Genomic DNA, 25,649 nt, shown 5'->3' with positions numbered 1-25,649 from the left:
CAAATATTGAAAGGACATATTTTCTTGATCATCTAACGTCTATTTATCCAGTGTGAAAACGACTGATGAGTAGAGGCTAAACGCAACATTAATATTAGGAAAACATTTTTTGTATATTTTTCGCCGTAACTACTCTGGTACTGAGTATTTAATGAGGATCATTAATATTGCAGTTTTTTGCTATTAGAATTTTGTGCACCATATCTCATTGCTATATTTATAAAATAGTTCACCCGTGTTTATATGATTGTGACATTTACATGAATGTACATGTCATTGGTCAGTAGTTTTTTTGTTGACTTGCTTTTTAATAGTGGGAAAATACGTGGTATTAAATATCATCGGCTTCCGCATGCCATGATATGATTATTTATTATATAGACATGAGTGATTTACTAGAAAATACACTACTCGTAAATTTCATACGAAACTATATCCGGGATACGAGTGAACATATTTTCCATATCTTCACTAGTAAAGGTATCGATGACGTCATTTCTGGTTGTTTTTTTTCGCGCTCGTTTTTAAACAAATCGGCGCGCGCTTCTATATGTGTATCTATATAATAAAAAGAAAAATACACGGCAGCTGTGTAATTTTCAATGAGTTAAACTTGCCGTCATGTTGAAGTTGGCAAATGTTTATTTGCTCTACTTGGATGGGATGCTCAGGCCTGTTTACTTCGTCTAGAATAGTGGACCGCAAGTCTTGAAGTGTGGCTTCTGTTTCCCATGCTTCCAGGTCTTCTTCATCCAGCTCTTCCTCCTCTTGCTCGGCGGCCTCCAATCTAAGGTCGACGCCCATTTGCTGCTGCCGCAGTTTCGCACTGTACCTCGAAAAAAAGCTCTTTTTTTGCTGGGCTGTTTTCCATTCATCAGGCTCAAAGAACAGTTTCCCATTCCGATCTTTCTTCAATTTCATCTCCCTTGAAACTGATAGGGGGTCGGCCTTATTCCCGCTTCTTTCACCCAATTCAAATTTTTCGATCAAGAAGGCTTTGACTTTTTCTCCCAACCTTGGTCTCTTCTTACTTATTTTTAGCGCCCAACCCATGGAACGAGCATTTATTGTTGTTGATGGGCCGGTCTCCTCCTCTATCATGAGATTTTCAGGCGTTGGTCTAAGAACATTGCTAATTCCCGTCAGTCTTTCCGACCATTTCTTTCTAATGGTGTCATAAAGAGAAACAGATTCCAACTCTCTGACATGCCTGCCTGTATCCATGTGTGCTTGTGCCTCTCGCTCAGATTTAAAAGTCAAGATACAGGTACTCTCACTGCATGAAAAGATTTCTGATTGTTGATTTCTGATTTCTGATTGAAAGATTTCGATGCTGTAGTGCTAATAACGCAAAGTTCTTTATGACGAGGTCCAAATGATTGAATCACTTTCAAACTTTCAATGTCTTGTCCATCTGTTTGCAGGTCTTCGTAGGTGAGCACTTTACCTTTCCCAATGTCGTAGCCTTTCCAAACTCTTATTCCGCGGGGTTCATATTTAAAGTTGTAGAGCAAACTTATGTCTGGAATTTTGTTAGCTTCATGAAGATCTTTGGAGGAGTCCACCTCAACTACAGCTGCCCTGCATCCTTTTAATCCTCCATGAGACTCCAGAGCTTTCTTCATGTCTTCTGCACTCAAGACGTCGTTGTTTTCATTCACGAATCTTCTGATGTGGGCTTTCATTGGAGCAGTTTTCCTATCGCAAATGTCTTTGCCAGCTTGAGGGTCAGAAAAGTCATAGCGAATAGGTGTGACGCCAGTTCGTTTGCCAATTTCTGGGAGGCAGAGCAGCAGCGGGCCCTTGTCGTAGCATGCTGCATTGTCTGATCGCAAATATGCCTTGTTAATCAGAGGGTACTCTGTTCTTATGGTGTGGAAGAGATGCTCGTAAATAGAGGCAACTGCATAGTTGTTTTGAGTGCATGAATTAAAAATATGGACGAAACATTCAACTTCGTAGTTTTCACTTTGCCTGGTGACTACTGCACTAACATGCCAGCTTCGTCCACGCTTTCCAAAAAATTGGCTCATGTTTTCTCGGTATTTGAGTGGTAGAAACTTCATTGCCCAGTCAACTATGATAAAGCACGTCTCGTTGTCAAGCTTACTTAGAGCATCTTGCTTCGCTTCTTCCTGTACGACTGTGCACAATAAATGCGCCTTCCATGCGTGGATAGCTGTTTCACACTGCTTGAAATCAAACTTTAGCCTGTTTTTTTGCTCGTCATCTATGTCAATGACATCAATCTGCGATTCCATTTCTTTCAGAACGGTTTCAAGAGAATTGCATCTTTCACATGCAATTTCATGCTTGGTTTGCACTTCGTTCGTAACTCACTCTTCTTCGGATCACTGAGAGCAAATGTGCTACAATGGTCTGCGCAGTTTTCTTGTCGACCCATGTGCGCCTTGAAATCTGTTTTCAAATACCGTTTCACTTCCTTTACTCCACTCTCAATAGCCTTCCCCCATGTTTTTTGAGCTCCATTTTCAACCAGATTTTCAGCTATTTTAATTAGGTTGTCAATGGCCTCAGTACCTTCTGCGGTGACATTGTCAAGACCTTGAAGCGATTTTTGCATGGAAGCAGAGCAAACATCGAGCATTCTATACAATGACCTTTCTCCTGCTGGCTCGAATTGCTGCTGCTTACAGTAACAATTATACTGCTCGATGATTAGTGAAGGGATCAATGTTCTCACAACTGCTGGGATTACTATGCGTTCACCAGAGTCAAGCCTTAGCGTTTTGGTACCAAATGCAACATCCTGAAGCAGTTCTGGTCGAGAAATGTAATCCAAAAAATGATCAACTTTTGTAGAATCAATTCGTTTCCGAAATATCGGCTTCTCCACAATCGGCTGACCCCTCCCAGATTTAGTTGCATGATCACGTGCTTCATCAATTCGCCACTTTGACAAAGAAGGGACTAGCTGTTGCAGCTCTGATCGGCTGAAATCATTTGCAAAAAGGGATAAAATTTGCCGTTTTGTTTGCCAAGACTGGGCCTGGTTGTGTGCCTTTACAAGCACTTCAATCAAATCTGTATCAAAGTGCTTTCGTTTTGATACGTCACCGACTTCATTTTCAATGAGAGGTTCTCGACGGAGTGACTCCCAGAGTCGATCTTCTTGACCCGGACATATTGTAGATAATGTGGAAGCAAACATTTCTCTTGCTTTTCGTAAATAATATTTCTGCTGAGTACCAGAAATGTCATCCCAATCAGTGTTGAGAGTCGATTGAAGAGGGCTGGTATGACCACCTGTTATACCGCTAAAAGCATCATTTAGAGCCTGCCTTTTTGACTGTTGATCTTCTTTTTCGTCCAACCAGATACTAATTTCTTCCTCTGGTATCGTACTTTGTGATGACTGAGAAGTCACTGTTTCAGTTTCATCACTTGCTGGCTCTGGCTCTGGTGCTGACTCACCTGCGAAACTTTTCTCATGGTCTCCCATACATTTGAAAGCCTGAAGGAAAGTCTACCAAAGATTACAGCCAGATCCTTGGACTTAGCCGCAGAGAAAGGAGCATCAACCTGGTTAACTGTAATTCCTCTTAAGGAAATGGGATTCGACTTGAACAAGAGAGAATTTAGAGACGCTTTACGTCTCCGTTATAATTGGTCTTTCAGAGACATTCCATCAAAGTGTGTATGTGGTGAAGATTTCTCGGTCGATCACGCAATGATATGTAAACGTGGTGGATTCGTAATTCAACGTCACAACGAATTACGCAATCTGGAGGCTGAGCTTCTTAGCACAGTATGCAACGACGTAGAGATTGAGCCCTTGTTACAATCAATCTCAGATGAGAAACTAAGCAAAGGAGCAAACAAAGCTGCAGACGCAAGACTTGACATCCATGCACGAGGTTTCTGGGAGAAGCAACGTTCTGCCTTTTTTGACGTAAGGGTTTGTCACCCAAATGCAGATACGTACAAAGATCTAGATCTACCCAAAATCTACAAGCTACATGAAAATGACAAGAAGCGGAAATACACCGAAAGAGTAAACGAAATCGAACATGGAACATTTACTCCCCTTGTCTTTTGTACAACAGGAGGTATGAGTAAAGAATGCAAAACATATCACAGCAGGCTTGCTGAACTGATAGCCCGAAAGAAAGGTGAAGAGTACCACAAAACAATGGCATGGATTAGGGCCAAGACTTGTTTCTCTCTGTTAAGATCTGCAATTGTATGTCTACGAGGCTCAAGGACTATAAAAAGAACTTATAATGATATAAACAACATAGACTTAGACATTCAGGTTGCTGAAAGCGCCATTTTATAAATTTAGATTTTTAGCTTATTAACGTAGATTTTTAGATAAAGATACATAGTTATATATTTAATATATATTTCAATTTTCCTTATTAGTCAGTTTTTCATCTTATAATTCCTTCTTCTTTGTAAGTATTATATATTAACATATTCATATTTAAATAATGGACAAATTCTATTCGTTTTTTACAATCTTGAAAAAATGTATAAATATTTAAAATTTATTAATTATTGATTAGAGATTATTGTTATTATTAATTATTGATTAAAGACTATATAATAAATAATAGTAATAATAATAATATATAATAATAATAATAATTACAATAATAATAATAATGATAACAATAATAGTAATAATCATAATCATAATTACAAAAATAAATAATAGTAATAATAATAATATACTGCCTCATGATAATAATAAAAATTAATAATAATAATAATTTTTATAAACTGCTATAATTATAAAACAAAAAAGAAAAGATTATGAATATAAAATAACAAATCTATATAATATATACTTATTTATCTATAAAAACATATTTGTAAAATAAATTAATAGCTCAAAACGCGAGTCCAGCTCTTCACACTGATATAATACTATATTAAAACTATACAATTATTATTAAAATCTAAATATTTCTAAATTTCCGCTACATTGGCGTTAAGATTAAAGTCATTCAAGAATTCATTGTCCATAAAAAAAGGGGTTCTTGTCCCCCTGACACACATGTGTACTGACTTAATTATTTCAAAAGATAATCGAGTTCTAATCCATGTTATAGTACTTGCATATGTGTCCCCTGTCTTCTTGGTTAATTTCTCAGTAAGGTGCTTTAGAAAAATCTGGCATTCTGCCCCCATTCCTCCATTTGTACCAAAAGCTAAGGGCGTAAAAGTTCCCATATAATAATCATAATTACAATAATAATAATAATAATAATAATTACAATAATAATAATGATAATAATTACAATAATAATAATAACAATGATGATAATAATAATGATAATAATAATGATAATAATTACAATAATAATAATAATAATGATAATAATAATGATAATAATAATGATAATAATAATGATAATAATTACAATAATAATAATAATGATAACAATAATAATAATAATCATAATCATAATTACAATAATAATAATAATAATAATTACAATAATAATAATGATAATAATTACACTAATAATAATAATAATGATAATAATAATGATAATAATTACAATGATAATAATAATAATGATAATAATAATAATAATTACAATAATAATAATAATAATTACAATAACAATAATAATAATAATAATGATAATAATGATGATGATGTTAATAATAGTAGCACTAGTAGCAGTAGCAGTAGCTGCAGTAGCAGTAGCAGTAGCTGCAGTAGCAGTAGTAGTACCTTTCAGTGCTACTTTCCCTAAATTAAAGACGTCTAGTAGTAGTAGATAAAATGTAACTGATATCTGCCATATACTTACCAGAACCAATAGGAACACATATTTGATGGAGAGCAAAGATTTCCCCAGACATCTTGGTGTTCACTCTCCTCGCCGTCCTCATCTGCTTTCGCTGACCTCTATGGGAAGGATAGGTGCAGGTAGTGCTCTTTCGCCCTGACCAGTAAAGAGTCAGCTCTCTACGGTGCTTAGGGCAAATTGTCATTTGTCCAATTTGCTCCGCGTCAATTTGAAAATGGCCCGCACAATTAAGGATGAGATCTTGTTCCGAGACTGTGTTGTGGATGCTTCGACGACCGCGCTTCCAGCTAACGCCGAGGCTAATAAGATGTGAACTCATGTCTTCATCACATTTCACCAATGGCAAAATTATAGAATCGGATCCAAATGGACCACAAGACGAGCTTTGGGAGCCGAACGAACAATTCATAGATACGCTCATGATAGGTTTACTGATTCCTCAAGAGTCTAAACGAAAATGAATCTGTCTACGTGTGTGGCAAATAGTTTATTGGGAAATAGTAAACATGTGTTGCGAAACCGTACATCATTATGCATGACTTCTCATGGTTTCTCGTTTCCTTCTAAGAAAATCATTATATTACTTTTTATCATTTTTAGGAAAATATCGACATGTTTTAGGTCATAAATGTACATGAAATGTACAAATTAGAACGTTTTCACATAACCCACTTTTAACGACTGGAGTCAAATAACATGCCAATGAGTTTCACAATATGCTAATTAGAACACAAGACAAAATTAATTTGAAAGAGAAACCTTATAAATACCTTATAAACAAAAGCATTTAAACTCTGTATCTTGAATTTCTTCCTTATTTAAAACAATATTATTGCTTTTTGTGCAATATTATAATGAACCGAATGATGACGGGTCGAACATTGACTTTCGGGGGAAAATTGAGAAGTCCGAGATCGCCAACTCCTGTCAACACTTCTATTTTATGATGGTTTCAAAAGAGAAACACAAAACAGAGCTTACGATAAGTCTTTGTGAGCTTATTTCATTGAGCAGAAAGCATTTTTGAAGTAAACTAGCGAAAGAGAACTTTGCATATGGCGTGAAAACGTTGAATCAATTAGGACGAATACACTGAAATTCAGTGAACTTTGAAATGATGCTGCGCTTCGGCAATTTAAGTTGCCAATCATGAGTTTGCTCAAAGCCCTCATTTAACACCCAAAGAAGCACGCAATCAACGAATCTTTGAAAAAAACTGCCGCACTTTCGAAAAATTGATGATGATGCGCTTCGGCAATTTAAGTTGCCAATCATGAGTTTGCTCAAAGCCCTCATTTAACACCCAAAGAAGCACGCAATCGACGAATCTTTGAAAAAAACTGCCGCACTTTCGAAAAATTGAATTTTAAAAATCACTAAACTTCATGCCGTCCATCATGTCTGACATGATAACGATATTTAACTGAACGTATAAAAAACAAAATTTTATAAAATAAAACTATTACAACGCAAATATATTATTTCGAAGGTATCTAATCTGCTAAAAATATGTAGAAGTTTATTTATGCCGAGCACAATATTTTATGGATCTCCAAACTCGGCCTTAAATTCATGCAATTTCATGGCCTGTAAGGGCCCAAAACTGAGGGGGGTGGTGATCTCGGGAACGAAAAGCCCGTCGAGCTTGATATTTGGCCAATCTTAATCTTATCAGATACCTATCAAATGGTATAAATATGGAGAGAATCGGCCAACCCCCATCTTTTGACTCTGCCCGGTTTTCTCAGACAATGACTCTTAAACTTTTGGTTGTGTAAGTTCGTTGGCAAAGTGGCCAAGAAAAATGGAGAGCATTATCCACCTAAAACGCTTTATTTGTTAACTTGTGCGCTTAACCGACATTTAAGTGAGACGATAGGAGAGAATGCATTGAACGTTCTCAATAAAGCTGACAAGAGGCAAGTAAATTTATTGGGTGTTTTGAATGAATTGCCTTAAATTGCATTTTATATTTAGGTGGAAAAATATTTATTTCATGGTTTTAATAAACTTATTATTTTATTATAAAGGTTCACGTCGTTTCGCAAAGTATTAGACGCAGAGATGAAGGATGCTACGAAGTGTGGAATAGCTCAGAAGTGCAAGATGGACGCACGTAAAGAAGTAACTGAGGATGGAGAGGCAATATTGCCTTCTCGGAGGACATTCAGCTAAGTCAATATTGTACACTATCTATTTTTATAATGGCAAAATTTTTTGCCTTCGAGCTGCTGAACACAGGTTACTTAGGCTTAGCAACATTTCTGTTAAAGAAGGTGTGATCATTTTTGATGAAAGTTTGTCAAAAACATTTCATGGCGGGTTAAAAGATTTGCACAATAAGCCTCGTTTCATACAGCATTAAGTGCCATGATACTGGAAGTCAGCATAATCGATGTTTAGCTGCATTGTATTCAGTTTATATCAGTAAGGTGCAAGATTTTGCTGAAAGTCTTGAAAACTTTTATTTTCGGCCGCATAGAAATGGCAAGTTCGATTACGAAAGAAGCGCTGTAGGTTTATGCACTTTAAATAAGATACTGCCGGATAAATTATGTCAAAAAGCAAACTTGCCCCGCAAAACAGCTCACTGCTTGCGTGTTACTTGTGCTAGTCGATTGTTCCAGCACTCTGTCGAAGAAAAGTTAGCAAGAGAACGAACGGGACATAAATCGAACGCATTGTTTTCGTATCAAAAAGCAAGTGAAAAGCAGTTAGATAATGTAAGCAATGTTTTAGGGCTAGTCAGTGCTCCTAAAGAAATGGAGTACGAGCATAGTAGTGTTAAGGAGAAGTTATCAAAACCTAGAGAACACGTAGAGAATGATATTGTCGATTTTGATTGGAAATTTGACTTGTCAGACAATGTACTAGCCAGTATTCCAATGCCAGAGGATTCGTTGAGCAGTAATATTAATAATTTTTGTGCAAGTTCAGTATTTAACAACTGCAATATCAACTTTGGGTATGCAAATAAGTAATATCTATAATATTGGCATGTATTCATGTACAAACTTATTGATTAATAAACCTTGTAGAATTCCAAAGGACACAACTCTTTATAAAAGTTAAGCATACTAATTAGGCGGGTTAGAGATCTTTATAAAAGTTAAGAATACTAATTAGGCGGGTTAGAGATCTTTTTATAAAAGTTAATCATATTAATAAGCATACTATTTACAATTCATCAACCCCAGCCTTTCCCTGCTGACTATTCAACCCTCCCCGTGCTTTAAGTTTCACACGTCCTGTATCGAGAATTACAAACCATCCACGTGACCTGAATCCAGGTCTTTCACTGGGTAATTATCTCATGAATTATTAATGAATTTTACAAATAATCTTAAGCATTTATAAGAGTTAATTTTGTACCTGAGGTTGCATTGAAATGAAAAGTGTCTTCCCTTGGTGAAACAATTTACCCTATGGGACAGTTGAAAAGTAGCTTCAAATTATATTGCTCTTAGTCCTAAAACAGATTTCTTACACAGAACTTAGCCGATTAGGACTAAAAGAAAAGTATTTGAGTGATATGAACTTGAATTTAACTGAATAAAAGATTTAATCAATTAGATATTTCAATTTCAAAATCTCTACACATACATTATTTATAAAATATAGAAGGATTTTTAACATTTTTTTAATAGTCTGGAAAGCCCTGTGGGAAAGAGCACATACATAAAAAAGTCTTGCGAGTCATCAGCAAGAGAGATCTATCTATTGGTGGGTTTCAATCCCCTGATAAGTGTCTTTGAATATCATTATCTGTTCTGAATGGTGGTAAAATTCTGACCACCATGTGTTGTCAACAAGAAAGAAGTCTAATGAAAACTTGTGATTCAGTTGATAAGCATTCTGCAGAAAGTGATGTCAAGTGAAACTCAGACATAGCACTTCACTTATCTACGGACCTCTTGAAGGATATTCTCAATGCAGCCTATTCAGAGGGCAAAGCAACAAAAATTTAACTCTCATGAGTTGAAATTCGTTAAATGAAAAAAACTCCTCTGAGTTAAATGGCTATGAGAACTTCTGAAACCGGCCTACAATTAAGTTTTTACCCTGCAGCTCATTAAACAACCTGAGCTTTCACATGTGTAACTGTAATCATTCACGTGTTCATTCAACCAATTCATAGCTTCTTACCTTTATTCCACATAAGCTTGTGTGCATCAGTCCCAATAAACCTTTCTTAAAATTCGTTAAATTCGTTAAATTTTCTTGAAAGTTCAATCGAGGAAAAGTGTGATTTTTTCTTTCATTTTCATGATAGCCTCGCATCCACGATAATTTTAAGAAGGACCATTAAAGTTTTGCTTGTTTGTTGTAGTATCTCAACTCCATCTTTGATGCCTGGCGTAGCTCTTGACGCCATTTCGTCAAACAGGAATTTGTTCCTCAAAGTGCAATAAGTTATGCTTTAGTTAACTTTATGCTGCTAAATAAGTTGATCTTTCACTGCTGTTGTATTTTTGGTTCACTAAACTTTAAATATCCATTGTTTTACCAAAATTGTAAATATTTGTCCCAAATATTCAAGAATCTCTATCGAAAGACCAACAGCTACCATCTGAAGAACCGCAATGTATTGTGGTATAGGAACACAGGTAGACCATACCTAATATTTTCTAATGAGGTTTTTCATGTAACGTCATGCTGTAAAGAAATTTGATATTCAAATTTGTCATACAGATATTAGTAAAACTGTAAAGTTTTGCACGTACGCTATTGAAAATTATCTTTTTAACATGAAATTTTAAAAAGAAATGTATCTTGGCAGCAACATACATTAAAAGTTGTAAAATTGAATGCTGCCTATATTCGATGGATTATTGACAATCTTCACGAAACTTTACAATTGTACTAATGAATGAGCAATTTCACTGTGAACTCTTTTTTTCAGATAAAACGAAAAGGCAAAATGTTTTGATTGCATCACGTCACAGTGTAATTCCTCAAGTACATTATTATTATGACAAACCCATCCAAGCCATGTCGTTTACATTCTCATTCTGACACGACCATCCAAGCCATCTCGCGTACATTTTTATTCTCACACACCAATCCAATTTATCTCGGGTAAATTCTTATTCTGACACAATAATCCAATCCATCTATTGTACATTCTTATTCTCATGCACCAATCCAATCCATCTCGGGTACATTCTTATTCTGACACACCAATCCAATCCATCTCGTGCACATTCTCATAATTCTGACACGACCATCCAAGCCATCTCGTGTACATTTTTACTCTCACACACCAATCCAATTTATCTCGGGTAAATTCTTATTCTGACACAATAATCCAATCCATCTATTGTACATTCTTATTCTCATGCACCAATCCAATCCATCTCGGGTACATTCTTATTCTGACACACCAATCCAATCCATCTCGTGCACATTCTCATAATTCTGACACGACCATCCAAGCCATCTCGTGTACATTTTTACTCTCACACACCAATCCAATTTATCTCGGGTAAATTCTTATTCTGACACAATAATCCAATCCATCTATTGTACATTCTTATTCTCATGCACCAATCCAATCCATCTCGGGTACATTCTTATTCTGACACACCAATCCAATCCATCTCGTGCACATTCTCATAATTCTGACACGACCATCCAAGCCATCTCGCGTACATTTTTAGTCTCACACACCAATCCAATTTATCTCGGGTAAATTCTTATTCTGACACAATAATCCAATCCATCTATTGTACATTCTTATTCTCATGCACCAATCCAATCCATCTCGGGTACATTCTTATTCTGACACACCAATCCAATCCATCTCGTGCACATTCTCATAATTCTGACACGACCATCCAAGCCATCTCGCGTACATTTTTACTCTCACACACCAATCCAATTTATCTCGCGTACATTTTTACTCTCACACACCAATCCAATCCATCTCTTGTACATTCTTATTCTGACAAACTAATCCAATCCATCTCGTGCACATTCTCATTCTGACACAACAATCCAAGCCATCTCGTGCACATTCTCATAATTCTGACACGACCATCCAAGCCATCTCGCGTACATTTTTATTCTCACACACCAATCCAATTTATCTCGGGTAAATTCTTATTCTGACACAATAATCCAATCCAACTCTTGTACATTCTTATTCTCATGCACCAATCCAATTTATCTCGGGTAAATTCTTATTCTGACACACCAATCCAATCTATCTCGTGTACATTCTTATTCGGACACACCTATTAGCAGAAGTTCATAACTAGAAGTGTCCATCAGGCATTGGGGTGGCGTCCGATGTGTTTTACGTCTGAGTTATTTTTAGTAAATTTGACGTCAGCACCGAAAGTGACCATATGCAGAGACGCTCGACTAATCAAATTCATCGAAATAACTTGCGCTGCGCTGATTCGTTGTTTGGATGGCTGTGAACTTTAGCTGGCAAAAACAAAAATGGCGCGGCGGTTTCAAAATGTCCCGAGATTACTTTTATTGATGAACGCTATATTGAAGTAAGTGTAAATAAAAAGTCTCGATTGGTGAACGATGAAAGTGAATCAGAGTCTTCGGATGAATTAAGCGACAGTGTATCATCAAGTAATATCGATAGTGACGATAGTGATACGGAAAGCAGTGAATGCTCAAGTAATGTTGAATCACCGCGGAAAACCAATCGTAAAATTGTGAAAAAATACAGCAAAACAAAGAGCAGTGAAAGATAATGAGTTAATTTTATTAATAGAAATGCAAGAATAAACTTGGAAGGAATTAAGAAAGAGCTCCTAAATGCATTGGCAGCAAGTGATAAGAAAAATATCTACATTGATGTCGTAAACGAGGAAAAGTTTTCTGAATTGGTCAGAGCAATGGTGCACTTCTTTAAAAAACATGCATTGAAATCTATAGGAAAAAAGAGATAAAGAAGGCAGATAAAAAAGGCCATTTGTATGTAGACTGGATGAAGTATATCGAAAAGTTTAGGCCAGGGGCTGACACGACGGAGAGAGAGTTACCTTGTGGCATTTTTAGCGAAAGCAAAAGCAGTGCACGAGAAATACATGGTTTTGTTACAGTTTTGAACGGTGTTGTGTACAACATGATGCATAAACACATATATGAAAAGAAAAAGTTGGAAGAGCATGAAAATCAAGACGAATATAAATTGAGGAACGAAGAATCAAAAGAATCAAAGAAAAACTGTAGAATCAAAGAAAAACTGTACTGTTTTGCTGGTTCCTCAACGTGGTTGGGATGTGTACTGTTGTTGTTGTTGGCCGCTGTTTGTAGCTGCAACTTCTGTGTAACTTCAGTGTACTTTGCCGACCATTCAGAGTGGTTTTCCAATTTATTCCTTATACTTTCGATCTTCTCTCTTTCGTCTTGGTGTTTTCTGTCGATTTCTAACTTATTTGTGGCTTTTTTAGTTATTGCTTCAAGCACATTCAAGTGGCGGAAAAGCTTTTCCCTCCCGGGGAACCCCGAGACCGCCATTTTGATTGTTTTGACTGCTTGCTTGACCCCTTCCGGTGCTGACGTCAATTTTACTGAAAATAGCTCAGACGTAAAACACATATCGGACGCTTTATATATAGGAAGATTGACACTTCTAGTTATGAAGTAATATTTCAAAGCCGACAATGAGGACTGGACGGGATTTCAAGTCAAAGCAATTAGTTCCAACTAACTAATTGCGCAAACTTGAAATCCCGTCCAGTCCGATATTGGAGGCTTTGAAATGACTTCTCATCTCATTAATTTTGTTCCAGTTACTAGGACTGAATTAATTTTGTTCCAGTTACTCCAGACTGAATGCATTCCTTTCACAGCACTTTACCAGGTTTCAAGTAACATCATGTGACCCAAAAATAGCCCATTGATTGGCTGGTTTACTCACGAATTATTAATGAGTATGAGAACTTCTGCTATTAGCCATTCCGAGGGAGGCAGCATGGTCGAGTGATCATAGCGTCTGTCTCGCAATTCGGTAGTGCTCAGTTCGAGTCCCGCTGTGGACACTAGGTGAGAATGTATTTGTGCTGGTTTCTCATTAGTTCAAGTTCAGTTTCTCATCAACCATGCTTGTAAATAGCCAACTGGTTTGCCTCCTTGCCAGTTGGGATTCAAAACACTTTATGTTCCTTTGATTATTTCTTCATTTAAGTTTCATTTCAGTGTCCCCAATTAGTTGTCTAAAGACATCGACACTTAAATAAAGTGGTTTTTTTGTTGTTGAGGGGGAAAACGAGGTGAAGTTGACATTAAAGTGAAATTTTAAGCAACGGCTAGTAATTATCAGCTTAGAAATTGGAGGAATCTATAAAGGCTTGTATCCATGGTCGTGTCATTTACTGAGGACGGGGATAAGGGAGTCGTGAGCAAAAAATAAGTGTATTATATCCGTTCAAGTAAATGCTATGAGTCGTTACTTAGTTGTCTTCAATCAAAGCTTTCATGCACATAAAGGGAGAAAATTTAAAAAAGATTCATGTTTATAAGTAATGTCTTATTCGGACTAAATAATTCCTTTCTATTGTGGTGTTATGCGCACGCTAATTTGTTTTGGTAGTTTGATATCAAATTGTTGTCTCATTTTGTACAAAATCTGGTTTTTCTCGTTTTACTTGCTGCTTTTACTTCATACATGTTTTCGATTATTTGAGACTTTATAACAGTGGTTTTACTTTATTTTTTATTTTGCTTTTCAAAAAATAGTTTTCAACGATGGTATAAATGGAAAGAAGTTTGAACTTTTGGTCACAACACATCACGAAAAGTAATTCCCAACACAGATCCAATTTGATTTATATATTTATATTCGATTTCCAGAGCACCCAACTTGTAACGGTACAGTACGCCTTAACCTTCTTTTAGTTATCTTCTGACTCTTGCCGTTTTTCTGTTCTTGGTTGTGATCTTAGTGTCTTAGTAGGTGTCTTAGTAGGTGAACCAGGTTGTTATGGTTACCGCACCCGTGCTCAATAACTAGTACGTGGGATCCTCCTCGAAAAGAAGCAGGTGTTGGTGGTCGTCAAGCAAAATATTGCAATGACAGTTTCAAAGGCATAAGGATTTATTCCAAAGCCTATTTTCGCATAAAGTTAAATTGCCCATGTTATACTAAACCCTTTATTGGCTTTAACCAAAACCTACTTTGTTAGTGCAAAAGCAAATTGCTGGCGAATTCTCTCGTGTTGTTAAGAGTTGCAAGCTTAACTAAATGAAGCTAAATTATAGAAATTAACAGGTGTTTGTACAGAGGCCATAATTAAGGCGATCCGAGGCGATCTTGGGTGATCTAAGGCGATCTTAGGAATTGATCTAAGGCAATCTTGGGTGAGTCTAACGCGGGGTAAGGAACCAAAGTAGGCTTTACATATGGTACTACCTATACGGCAAATCGTAAAAATTCGCTCACGTTATCAGTTGAAGACGAGCTGTTGACAGCTCTAGCAACATCGATACGAACACAAACATCGTTTATTACTCTCTACTTATGCCAAATTAATGAGTTTTTAAATTAATTTTGGCCTTCAATAACCTCCAAAAATTTAAAAAATAAGAGCCAGTCAAATTCAAATAAAAAAAGTAAAAAAATAAAACGAACTAATTAATAAGAGAAAACCAATTTTCTTATTGATTCCAGAATTTTGGAGAAAAAAGGTTAAACGAAGCTTTTAAAAATGCAAAATGACGAGGGGAAAATCGATGTTATATTTGATGGATAAATCAAAGTTAGTTAAATAAAAGAATTTCATTTTAGTTGTCAGTTTCATTTTTCGGCCAATCAAAATAGTAGTTTTTGTAAATGTAAATATGTATTTCGCGTCTATTCGCCAATTTCACATTCTCCTCAATGTTGTTTTATCTGAAAATATTGAATCGTACGTTGCATAAACACAAATAATAGATAGATAGAAACTTAATTAGAGGGTCAGTATACTATAGCATAATAATACACTAATTGGTGACACAACATAAATGAATAAACGTAAAAGCTAATTAACAAATGTTTTAAAATTAATAAACATATATAATATATACTCTATAACTGTATAAAAAAATCATGGTCATCAGTGTACATAGATAGATAGAAGACAGTTTGTAATAGAGAACGACAGATCATTCTGGAAAATATTCCATGAGAGCAGGCCAAAGCATGACCCTTGTGGCCAACCTCTTTTTATATCCTGCCAATCACTTGTGACGGTTTCCAGTTTTACTCTTCCTTGAAGATGTTCAAATTAAGATCTTATTAGTGTTAATGCTTGTTCAGAGAAATTTTACGCTTTCAGCTTGTTTATCACTAACACAGGGAGGATTAAGTTGAATGTCTTGTGGTGTCGGTTCAAACAATGCCCACTATTTCACCATTATCATCAGCTGATTTCCAATCTTCAACGAGTTTAAGCAATGCCGTTTCACAACTATTTCCTTTTCTGTATGCGGACATACGACTTGAGAGATGAGGATCGATTTTCTGTGTAATCTGGTTACTAAGTTGTTGCTCAAACACTTTTTGTAACTGCGTTGAGAACAGCTACTGGTCTATAGTTCCTCTTGTCTGTCTTATCGTCTTTTTTATGAACAGGAATCCACTTTCCTTTTTCCAACTCATTGGAAATTCCCCCAAGCTTATAGCCAAGTTAAAGAAGTTGCACAATGAAGGCACCAATTCGTTTGCTGATAGTTTTAGCAATCTTGGTGGAATTACGTCCCATCCCATTGCTTTGTTGGCTTTTAGACTTTGTAGCGCTTTCACATGCAGTCTCGGCCCTCAGTGATCTCTAAAAAAGAAAATACCTCAATGTTTTCGTAGTTGTTTTTAATAGTAACAACATTTGTGTGATTACAAAGATCGCTTTCAGATGATAGTAAGGCATTCGTGCCACAGATGGTCTTTGCCAAAGTTGAGAAACACTTCGATAACTCATCATCTACAGCGTTTTGATTTGTAATCATTGAGTTGTCTTCGGTTTTAAAGTTGATTTAGTCACTGTTTGAGAGATATTTTTTAGTTCCCAAGTAAGTTTTGAAAGCTTTGAAGAAGTCTTTTGGTTTTGTTTCCATTTTGTCTGTTTTTTTCAATAGGTTTTTATAGATATTCGTCGTTCCTTTGAGTTGCCTCGTTTCTAGTCCTTTTCTTCATCTCCGAAATTGTCTGGATTTTTTTTCTCTAGTGCATACTGTTTAGCTGCTTTATGTTTGTCTCTAATTGCGTTTTCCAATCATATCAGTCCTTTAATCCTATTAAAAGCTAAATACAAGTCATTCCCTTTGAACGTCTAAACCGGCTTCATTGTTTCGACAGCATATTAGAGTAAGACACCTTTTCCTAAAAGGCTGGTTCATAATGTTGTACAAAATAGGATTTAACGCACTACCCATATATGAGGTATACAGAATTACTATCTCTAGAGAGCGCGGAAGATCAATGTATATAGCAATGTGGAATAGTGTCGAAGGTGGAATCCAGCAGATGATGAACCCACACACCAACGCAAGGACAGATCTTGTAAGTTGAACCTCTTCTTTGGTAAGAGATGTGGTACTTCCTTTAGAATTGACATTAAGAGTAGTAGAGACTCTAGCATTGTGTCCCTTGAATTCGATATATAGCTTCCAGTAACATATGCCAGCAAGTGTTAACGGGAATAATACCAGGATAAAGTGGCTCACTGCCGTAATGACGCGAGGAATAGGTGTTGTGGTTTTATGAGTAAAACTGAGAAAGTACACCATCCTTCCTGGGTAAAAGTCTATCTCTACAGCTCCGCTCAAGTACAAAACCAGCACGAACAAAAATAAAAACAACCAAGATACAAGAATTGTCAGATGTACAGTTTTTCGTTTGAAGTACTTTTTGTAGAGGAGTGGTTTGACAACACAGAAAAATCTATTTATTGCGATGAGGAATGTCGTGTAAAGAGATACGAAGACCAATTGAGCAAACATCCATCCAACGACTTTGCCAAGCTTGTCTGAGATTACGTTCCGTCCATAAAATGATGTTAATATCGATGTCGGCATCACAACAACAGACAAAAATACATCAGATAGGGCAAGTGATTTAAGGTAAATACTGGTTACGCTGCGAAGTCGAGGTGTTTTATAGAACACGTACAACACACAGGAATTACCGAGCAAAGCTGTTAATGCAATGATGCATAGAAGACTAGTTTCTATGACTCGCCGTTGAGGTGATCTGTTTGCCAGTTCGAAGGCGAGAGTTTCGTAGTGCTGCAAGTCAGACATGAAAGCCAACTTTAACCAATTTGAATACAGTGACAGAGAATTAGTTTTAGAACTCTCGCTTTATCCCACAGAAAAAATTCTTTCCTGAAGTTTTTTCTTATTTTCTGGGCTTTTTTTCCTTTTCTCGAATGAAACGCGTGCTCTTTTCAATGAAGAAAAGCGGAAAGACTAATAGAAAAGTTTAATGAGACTTGTCGTTCTAAAGTCATTTAGACTGACTCATAAACAGCCAATAGGCTCTCTTATCTTGTGCCTTGACGCCGCCGGGCAATAGGCCAACAACAGCCGTTGAAGGCACAGCCGCTTTAATGAAAGAAAACATGCACAAGAATTAAGAGTTTTATTTGGGTAATAATGATTTGTAAGCAATGACGAGACTTTTTTATAAGTACGCATTATTATTCGTAAAATAAAAGAATTAATTTTAGATTTTCAAAATATAAAAATTAGCTAAAAAAATCAAAACTATACAAATTTGAATCAGTTAAATTTTTAATGTTCGACCATATGGTATACTTCAAGGGGTAAATTGGTTGTTGTTGTTTTATATATACAGATATTTATAGGATAAAAGGCACAGCCAATTTGGAACGTCATCTACATTAGGATCCACATGAATATCGCGCGTATTAAATATCGTGAAATTTTGGAAGCCGTATATTTCATATCACTTTTACGAATTTGGGAGACGAAAAAAACAACAACAAACAAACGAACAAACAAAAACAAAACAAACAAACGCTTTACTTGATTTCGCGATTTTGTGATTTCTTTAATATAGTATAGACCAGTTTTAATATATTTAGAAAAACAGGTTTTCACAAAGTTCTTCTAGCTGCTTGGTAAAAAATAAAATAAAAGATAAGATAAGATTTCATACGATTTCTTATTACAACAACCTTATTATTTCGTCTGAGTAATTGTAGTTAATTAATATTGGGGTATAAAATTCGTATAGTGGATTCTATTTGTTTGGTTGAATTTCCAACCTATACTCCAGCTGAGCGGTGAATTTTGTTTTAGCCATTCACAACGTGTTTAGATGTTTTGGCGCCGGCTCTCATTCCCAGGATACTGTTACCCAACTTTTGCATATATATATATATATATATATATTCTGTTTTCTTTTAACTAGAATATAATATACATGACTATTATAAGAAGCGGAAATATGGAAAGGAAAAATAAAAACAGTTTCCCTTTACTGCCACATGCATTTGCTTTGCTCTTTCAAGATCCAAAAATGTTTAGGACTGTCATTTTGCCCACTCATGCTTTGCGTTCGCGTTCACGTTCACCTGCCATGATTAATATTCCAGTTTCTAGTTTTCTGTTACTCAGAATTAGCAAATGTCTATTATGGGTAGAATGCCATAGCTCATCGTAAACAGGGAACACACGTTTAATTTTGCATTAAATCTTAATGATAGTTTATCTTTAAAAAAGAAACCTGCTAGAACAAATGTGCTCAAATATAGTTTTTCAATAGAATAGTTGTGATTCTTGGAATCAGTTGCCTAAGGACATTAGGAGTGAAACTAAAGTTCAGTCTTTTAAGTCAAAAGTGAAGGATTTTTTATTGAAGCAATCAAATAAGGGGTTGGGAAATTAAATTGAATTATTTAATATTTTACTAGGTAAAGACAAATTTCAAGTTTTATATATTTATTATTAATATTTTTTCTTTGCTAGGGGAGGGAGGATTAAATTGAATTATTTTATATTTCACTAGGTTAAGACAAATTTCAAATTTTATTTATTTATTACTAATATTTTTCTTTGCTGGATTTGATAAATCGGTATATCAAGTTGGATTTATATTAATATATTTTTCTAGATTTTAATATATTTTTATAGATTTTATTTTTATTTCTATTTTATATCTTGCCTGGTGATCTGTTTCCATATAGGGTCTAGGACTCCTTTACGGATTATCCATATGGCTCTTTCTTCTCTCTATGTTCTCTTTTATTGCCACTAAATTGATTAAATAAATAAATAAATAAATAAAATGTTTGGGTATTCTTCTCCATCAAAACACCAAATAAACTTGACAACTAATTAAAAAGAAACAAAGGAAGACATATACATACAAAAATATAGGATATGTTTCCGAAAATTAGATGAAAAATGAGGACATTTGAAAAGCTGAATCGCAGGAAAATACAGAAAGCTCGCGCTGGATTTTTTAGTCTTCTAAATCGTATAATTAAGTCTATTTTCAATCAATTTCGCCATGGGATTCAAGTAAAATTCATTGTCTGACTCGGGAATTCCACAGAATATTACTCGAAAACTAATCGCTTCTCGATTCGTGCGATATAGGTTTTCTTGTGAAATTCAACGTGGACTACCTCGTCAGCCATTGAATTTTACAATAGAATATTCTTGTAATTCTGTGAAGGTCTGTGAATATTTAGACACTGATTCGAGGCTCATTCTGAGTGAAGGAGTCTCAAAAAATGGAAATCGAAAAATAGTCTATTCGCATGTAAAGCGGATTTGCATCAGAAATTTAGGAAACATTCATTTTAATGAGGAGTGTATTTGCTAAGTTCTTTTTCTGTCTTCCGTTCGGTTTTTTTTTCTTTTCAAGAAACCGTCTTAAACTTCTGGACGTAAATCACATGAAAAACCGGTTTTCGAGCGGATACAATTACCCGAAACGTAATCTAGTAATTAAGATTTATATATTATAAATTTATACATTATACTTGTGTTAACATTACAAAAACAGGATATTTTCAAGAAAACAAAATGCTTTTATACTTCAAAAACTCCCTTTTGGAAGTGCTGTTTATTTTAACTGAACTGGACTCTTGACCGCGGGCGAAAAATGTGTTTGCAATGACGAAATATGATTCACATCGTTAATAACTCTCCAAGCACAAAAACACCTTAGATCTGATATTGTATCCTTAACTTTCTTTTTGTTGATGTAGGAGAAATGTAGCGCCAGGATAACGTTTTGAATTTTGAATTGTTAGAATAGACATAATAAACGAAATAGAAGAAAAAAAGAGAGGACAAAAAAGAGAGGTTGAGGAAAAGGAGCAAGACGAAGAGGCTTAGGAGGAGGAAGAGGCGGAGGAGGAAGCAGAGGAGGAGGAAGAAGAGGCTTAGGAGGAGGAAGAGGAGGAAGAGGAGAAGAAAGAGGAGAATTAAGGACAAGGAGGAGAAAGAGGATGAAATAGGGGAAGAGGAGGAGGAAGAAAAATAGAATGAGATAGGGGACGAGGTGGAGGGAGAGAAATAGGAGGAGGAAGAGGGGGAGAAAAAGGTAGAGAAGGCCGAAGGAAGAGGAAGAAAGTGACGAAAAATACTAATTATATTTGTTATATACCAAATGACAAAGTGGGTATCACGTGAACGTGAAGAAGTTTCGATGTTTTCCTGGCAACGGCCAACAATATGTTGCCGACCGAGAATAACAATACCGGAAGTAAAATTCCCAGAAATGTACGTTTTTCTAAGTTTTTCAAAATCAAACAATCAAAAAATCAAATAACTGCTTTCGAAATCAAATAATCAAAAAATCAAATATATGTTTTTTTCTTTGACACTTGGTATATAGCAAAACACTTATTGATTTGAACCTCGTGAAAGGAGTGCGTTTCGCGATCCCTTGACGGCAATGTTTCCCTCGGCTTCGCCTTGCGAAACATCACCGTCTCGGGACCACGAAACACACTGTTTCTCTCGGTCCCATTCAATAAGTATTAAATATGTCACTTATTATTGCATTACTTTTTATCTCTCATGCGGTAGGTGCAGTAAACTTTATTTCATCTTTGATACTGCCTAATTTTAAATTATAAAACCCAACTACAAAAGTTTAACATTTGTATAAGCGACAGTTTGTGTCATCCGTTTGTCATTCCTTGCTGAACTCCGATTTCATTTCTCGCCTTTAATGTAAAGAAAATATTCTCAAACTGCATTCTAAAAGGTCGATTGAACATATTCAACAATATTGGATTTACAGCAAAGCTAGATAACGCAGTATACATAGAGTATACTTCAACTTCTCTAGGAATGTTCATGTACACAGCGATATGAAAAATGGTTGTACAAGGCATCCAGCAAAAGATGAACCCGCTTACTAATGCTACTAATGATTTGGTGATGCGAATCTCTTTTCTTGATATCTGAATAGTGTTTCTTGTAGCTTCATTATTTGAACTAAACGCTACCCTTACATTATGGTTTTTGACAATCCTGTATACTTTGCTGCTGCAAAATATTGAAGCACACATTGGGAAAATTATGAAAACTACTTGGAAAACTGCACGAAAGATCTTTTCCGTTGTGAGGTCCTCAAACGAAAGGAGGTATAAAAATCGACCTGGATAAAATCTAAAGGTTCCTTTCCCGCTGACATAAACTCCCGTTATAAACAGGAGACAAAATATCCAAATGCCACATATCGTTAAAATAGTGAACTTGTACTTGAAATATTTTCTGTAGGCCAACGGTTTTGTGACGCAGAAAAATCGATTGATTGAGATTAAAGAAATAGTATAAAGAGATCCTAGTATTAGAGCTGTGAAAATAAATCCAATCACTTGTCCAGCTTGGTTACCAATGTAGTCACCTCCTATTGCTGCTGTTCCAATTGCTGTTGGTAGCACCAGAATAGTTAACGCTGCACTGGAGATAGCAAGTGCAATATGATAATAACTTGTTGTTTGACGCAGGTTTGGTGACTTGAGGAACACATACAGAACGCAAAAATTCCCAACAAGAGCTGTGACTGCTATAAAGATGAGAATAGTAGTCTCGATGAAGACTTGTACAGAAGATCTGTTAGCCAGCCCAAGAGCCATTTGCCTAGAATGTTCGTCTTGAAACATTGTATGTAATTTGCATGTATCTTCTTGGCCGAGAAATCTAAAGCCTTCAAAAGTTGAAGAATCTTTAACACAAAGTAATGATAGTTTGAATATTTCAGGACAGATGTTCCCACGAGGAAAAATAGCAACGCAACAGTAATAATATTCAAGATTGTGTTGCTTGGAGTTTGGCAAAGAAAATAAATTTTGTGTTGAATGTGCTGGAGGCGATAGTACAATAGCAAAAAAAAAACAACAAAAAACAAACAAACAAAAAACAAAAAACAATTGTAATATAGTGTGCTTGTCGCGTTCAATATAACAGGCTTGACAAGATTGCCGAGAAACTGCGATGTCTCTCAACGACCAGTTGTAGATTTTTAATCAAATTTTGAAACCTATGATTGATTCAGCGTCAATCATCAACGTTCTCTCTTTGAACTATTTATTTGATTACTTGTGATTCAATTGTTGCCATATGTTAACCGACAAAATAGATATAGCACTCTTATACAGGTTTATGCATAGTTCACAAGAAAGACTCGGAGCGATAGTTTGCATCCAGTTTTCTTTGTATTCAAGTTGGTAAAAATGTTCAAAAAATTGATTATTTTGTCATCCTCTTTGTCAAATAACACATCGTAGCGCAAAAACTACCATATTTTTTCTCTACTTGGCGAGTTAATAGCAAAAATCGACTTTAGATATCTACTAAGAATATATTTCTTAGAAGAAAAGGGGATTGTTATCGTTACTTAGTGTGCTAACTTACCTTTTATCACCAAAAAAACTATCCGAATCCGCCATCTTCTTTACATTCTCGCATAGCTAAAATCCTGTAGAATGCCAGCCACAATGGCCGATTTGATCACGTGACCTCATAAAAAAGCTCTAATTTCGTTGTGACAATCTTTTGTTTTCTTAGTTGAAATTATAAAATATATATGGCTGACTTCCGTGTTTATATGGCTTACTAAGAGCTGTACTAAGAGCTGTACTAGGAGTACTCGAAAAGCCAGAGCCACAATCGGCTACGCCTCGTGTTCCTAACCTTGCTTCTCTCGTGCTCTACAGCTCCCAGCGTGTTTACATCACAGTATAGAAACATGGGCGCGCGTTTTATATTTCTTAAGTAAAGTCATATTTGAAATGATATAAGCTGGTTTTATTTACAAATTAACAACTAACAACGACTAATTTAAAAACACTGAATTTAAAGACATTGATATTTTTTCGACATCAAAGACGTAATGCTGATTATCTTTACCTTTAAGATATTCGTTTTTCGAAGCTCAGGAAATCAATAACTTGAAATAAGAATCAAATATATATTCAAATACAAACAAAAAATAAAGTGCATAGAGCATGTAAATATTCTCCAGTCATCATAGAATTAATTTTAAATTTTTATATCATTGCAGCAATAATTCAATAATTTGAATTCAAAAATAGCAAAATATATATTTCTTTATTTTAGATAACTTGTCCTTCCTTAGAGTAGCATTTTCTTGTTTTACGGTTTACCGGTTTAGCATGCATGGTATTCTCAGAGGAGACAAAATCTTATTCTCAAGTTACATTGTCAACTGAGAGATTGAAAAAACACAAGTAAAAAAAGTCATTGATTTTCATAACATCTGCCTCGAAACTCGTAATAAATTTTTTTATTTATGTCTCAGTCTCGCACAAGTCACGAGGCGGGAGAACTAAGACTATACTGAATACAAGTGAAATTCTACATTCGAACCATAAAAAGGAGCTATTTCAAATTTCAACTACCATAACATAAATATGAATAAATTATTAGAATCCTAATATATATTTTAAGGAAAGTAAAACGCGCGCACAAGTCTCGGTACAGTGATATGAACACGGTAGCCAGCCAATGAAATATTTTATAAACAATAATAATGTTTTGAAGTACTAAGTTAGTTAAGACTTCCACCTTGTAACAAAGCCTTCCATAATAATGTTGTTGCTATGTTGTTTGATGGCTTTTTAAATATTTTTTAACAGGCTCGCCCTGTGGCTGTATATCTATAAAGATCATATCAATACCCAACCAAAAGCCGACACGTATAAACAGACACGTAGAAAGAAAGTACGAATTTGGCAAAATACTCTTTATTACACAACATTAGGGGCAGGTGCTCCGCATTCAAGTGGGTTTTTAAGTCAATATATCTACCACTATTCAAAACAACTTTGACAATATGCTTTTATTTTGAATTCTACATTTGAGTAAACATTTTGGATTAATTTGGAAAGACTTCAAATTGCATTTCATAAAGACTAGAAAAAAATTATTCTTATTCTTATTCTTATTCTTATTCTTATTCTTATTCTTATTCTTATTCTTATTCTTATTCTTATTCTTATTCTTATTCTTAGCTAGGGAGTATGCTTCATGCGAGTCTATTCGGATCTGAGATTATCTGAGGATTATGATTTTATTCTTATTCGTATTCTTATTCTTATTCTTATTATATTCTATTATTCTTATTCTTATTCTTATTCTTATTCTTATTCTTATTCTTATTCTTATTCTTATTCTTATTCCTTCAAACCACCAACTTGGAAACAGGTTCTTCGAAGATCTATATTTTTTAAGAATTTTGTTTTACAAATTGACATATATTGTTTTGGAATGAAACATTCTCATGACGAATGAGTTACTTTACTAAATACATTCTTAATCCATCTATATTTCAATCTTTTAAAAACCGCCTTTTTCCGATTTAACTTTTTAACTTAATTTCAATTTAACTTAATTCCTTCTATT

At 35.2% G+C, this 25,649-nt stretch overlaps 2 protein-coding genes and 2 pseudogenes across 2 annotated transcripts; 1 reads left to right on the top strand and 3 right to left on the bottom strand.

The window, feature by feature from the left end:
* Positions 1-558: 558 nt before the first annotated feature.
* On the bottom strand, positions 559-6,210 carry LOC148907267 (uncharacterized; annotated as a pseudogene).
* A 1,343-nt stretch (positions 6,211-7,553) lies between these two features.
* On the top strand, positions 7,554-8,770 carry LOC148907266 (zinc finger MYM-type protein 2-like; annotated as a pseudogene).
* An 8,278-nt stretch (positions 8,771-17,048) lies between these two features.
* On the bottom strand, positions 17,049-18,035 carry LOC116303396 (rhodopsin, GQ-coupled-like). Its single transcript, XM_031712920.2, has one exon. The coding sequence runs from the start codon at positions 18,033-18,035 to the stop codon at positions 17,049-17,051; it is 987 nt and encodes a 328-aa protein (XP_031568780.2).
* Positions 18,036-21,898: 3,863 nt separating this feature from the next.
* LOC116303404 (melatonin receptor type 1A-like) lies at positions 21,899-22,861 on the bottom strand. Its single transcript, XM_031712933.1, has one exon. It carries the CDS (start codon positions 22,859-22,861, stop codon positions 21,899-21,901), a length of 963 nt encoding a protein of 320 aa, XP_031568793.1.
* Positions 22,862-25,649: the final 2,788 nt, after the last annotated feature.

This window comes from Actinia tenebrosa, unplaced genomic scaffold (assembly GCF_029948245.1).
Source record: "Actinia tenebrosa isolate PJP-AT-01 unplaced genomic scaffold, QUT_ActTen_1.0 PGA_scaffold4__44_contigs__length_22323623, whole genome shotgun sequence".
Lineage (NCBI taxonomy): Eukaryota > Metazoa > Cnidaria > Anthozoa > Actiniaria > Actiniidae > Actinia > Actinia tenebrosa.
Note: the sequence above shows the minus strand (reverse complement) of the source record. Positions and strands in the feature narration are given on the sequence as shown.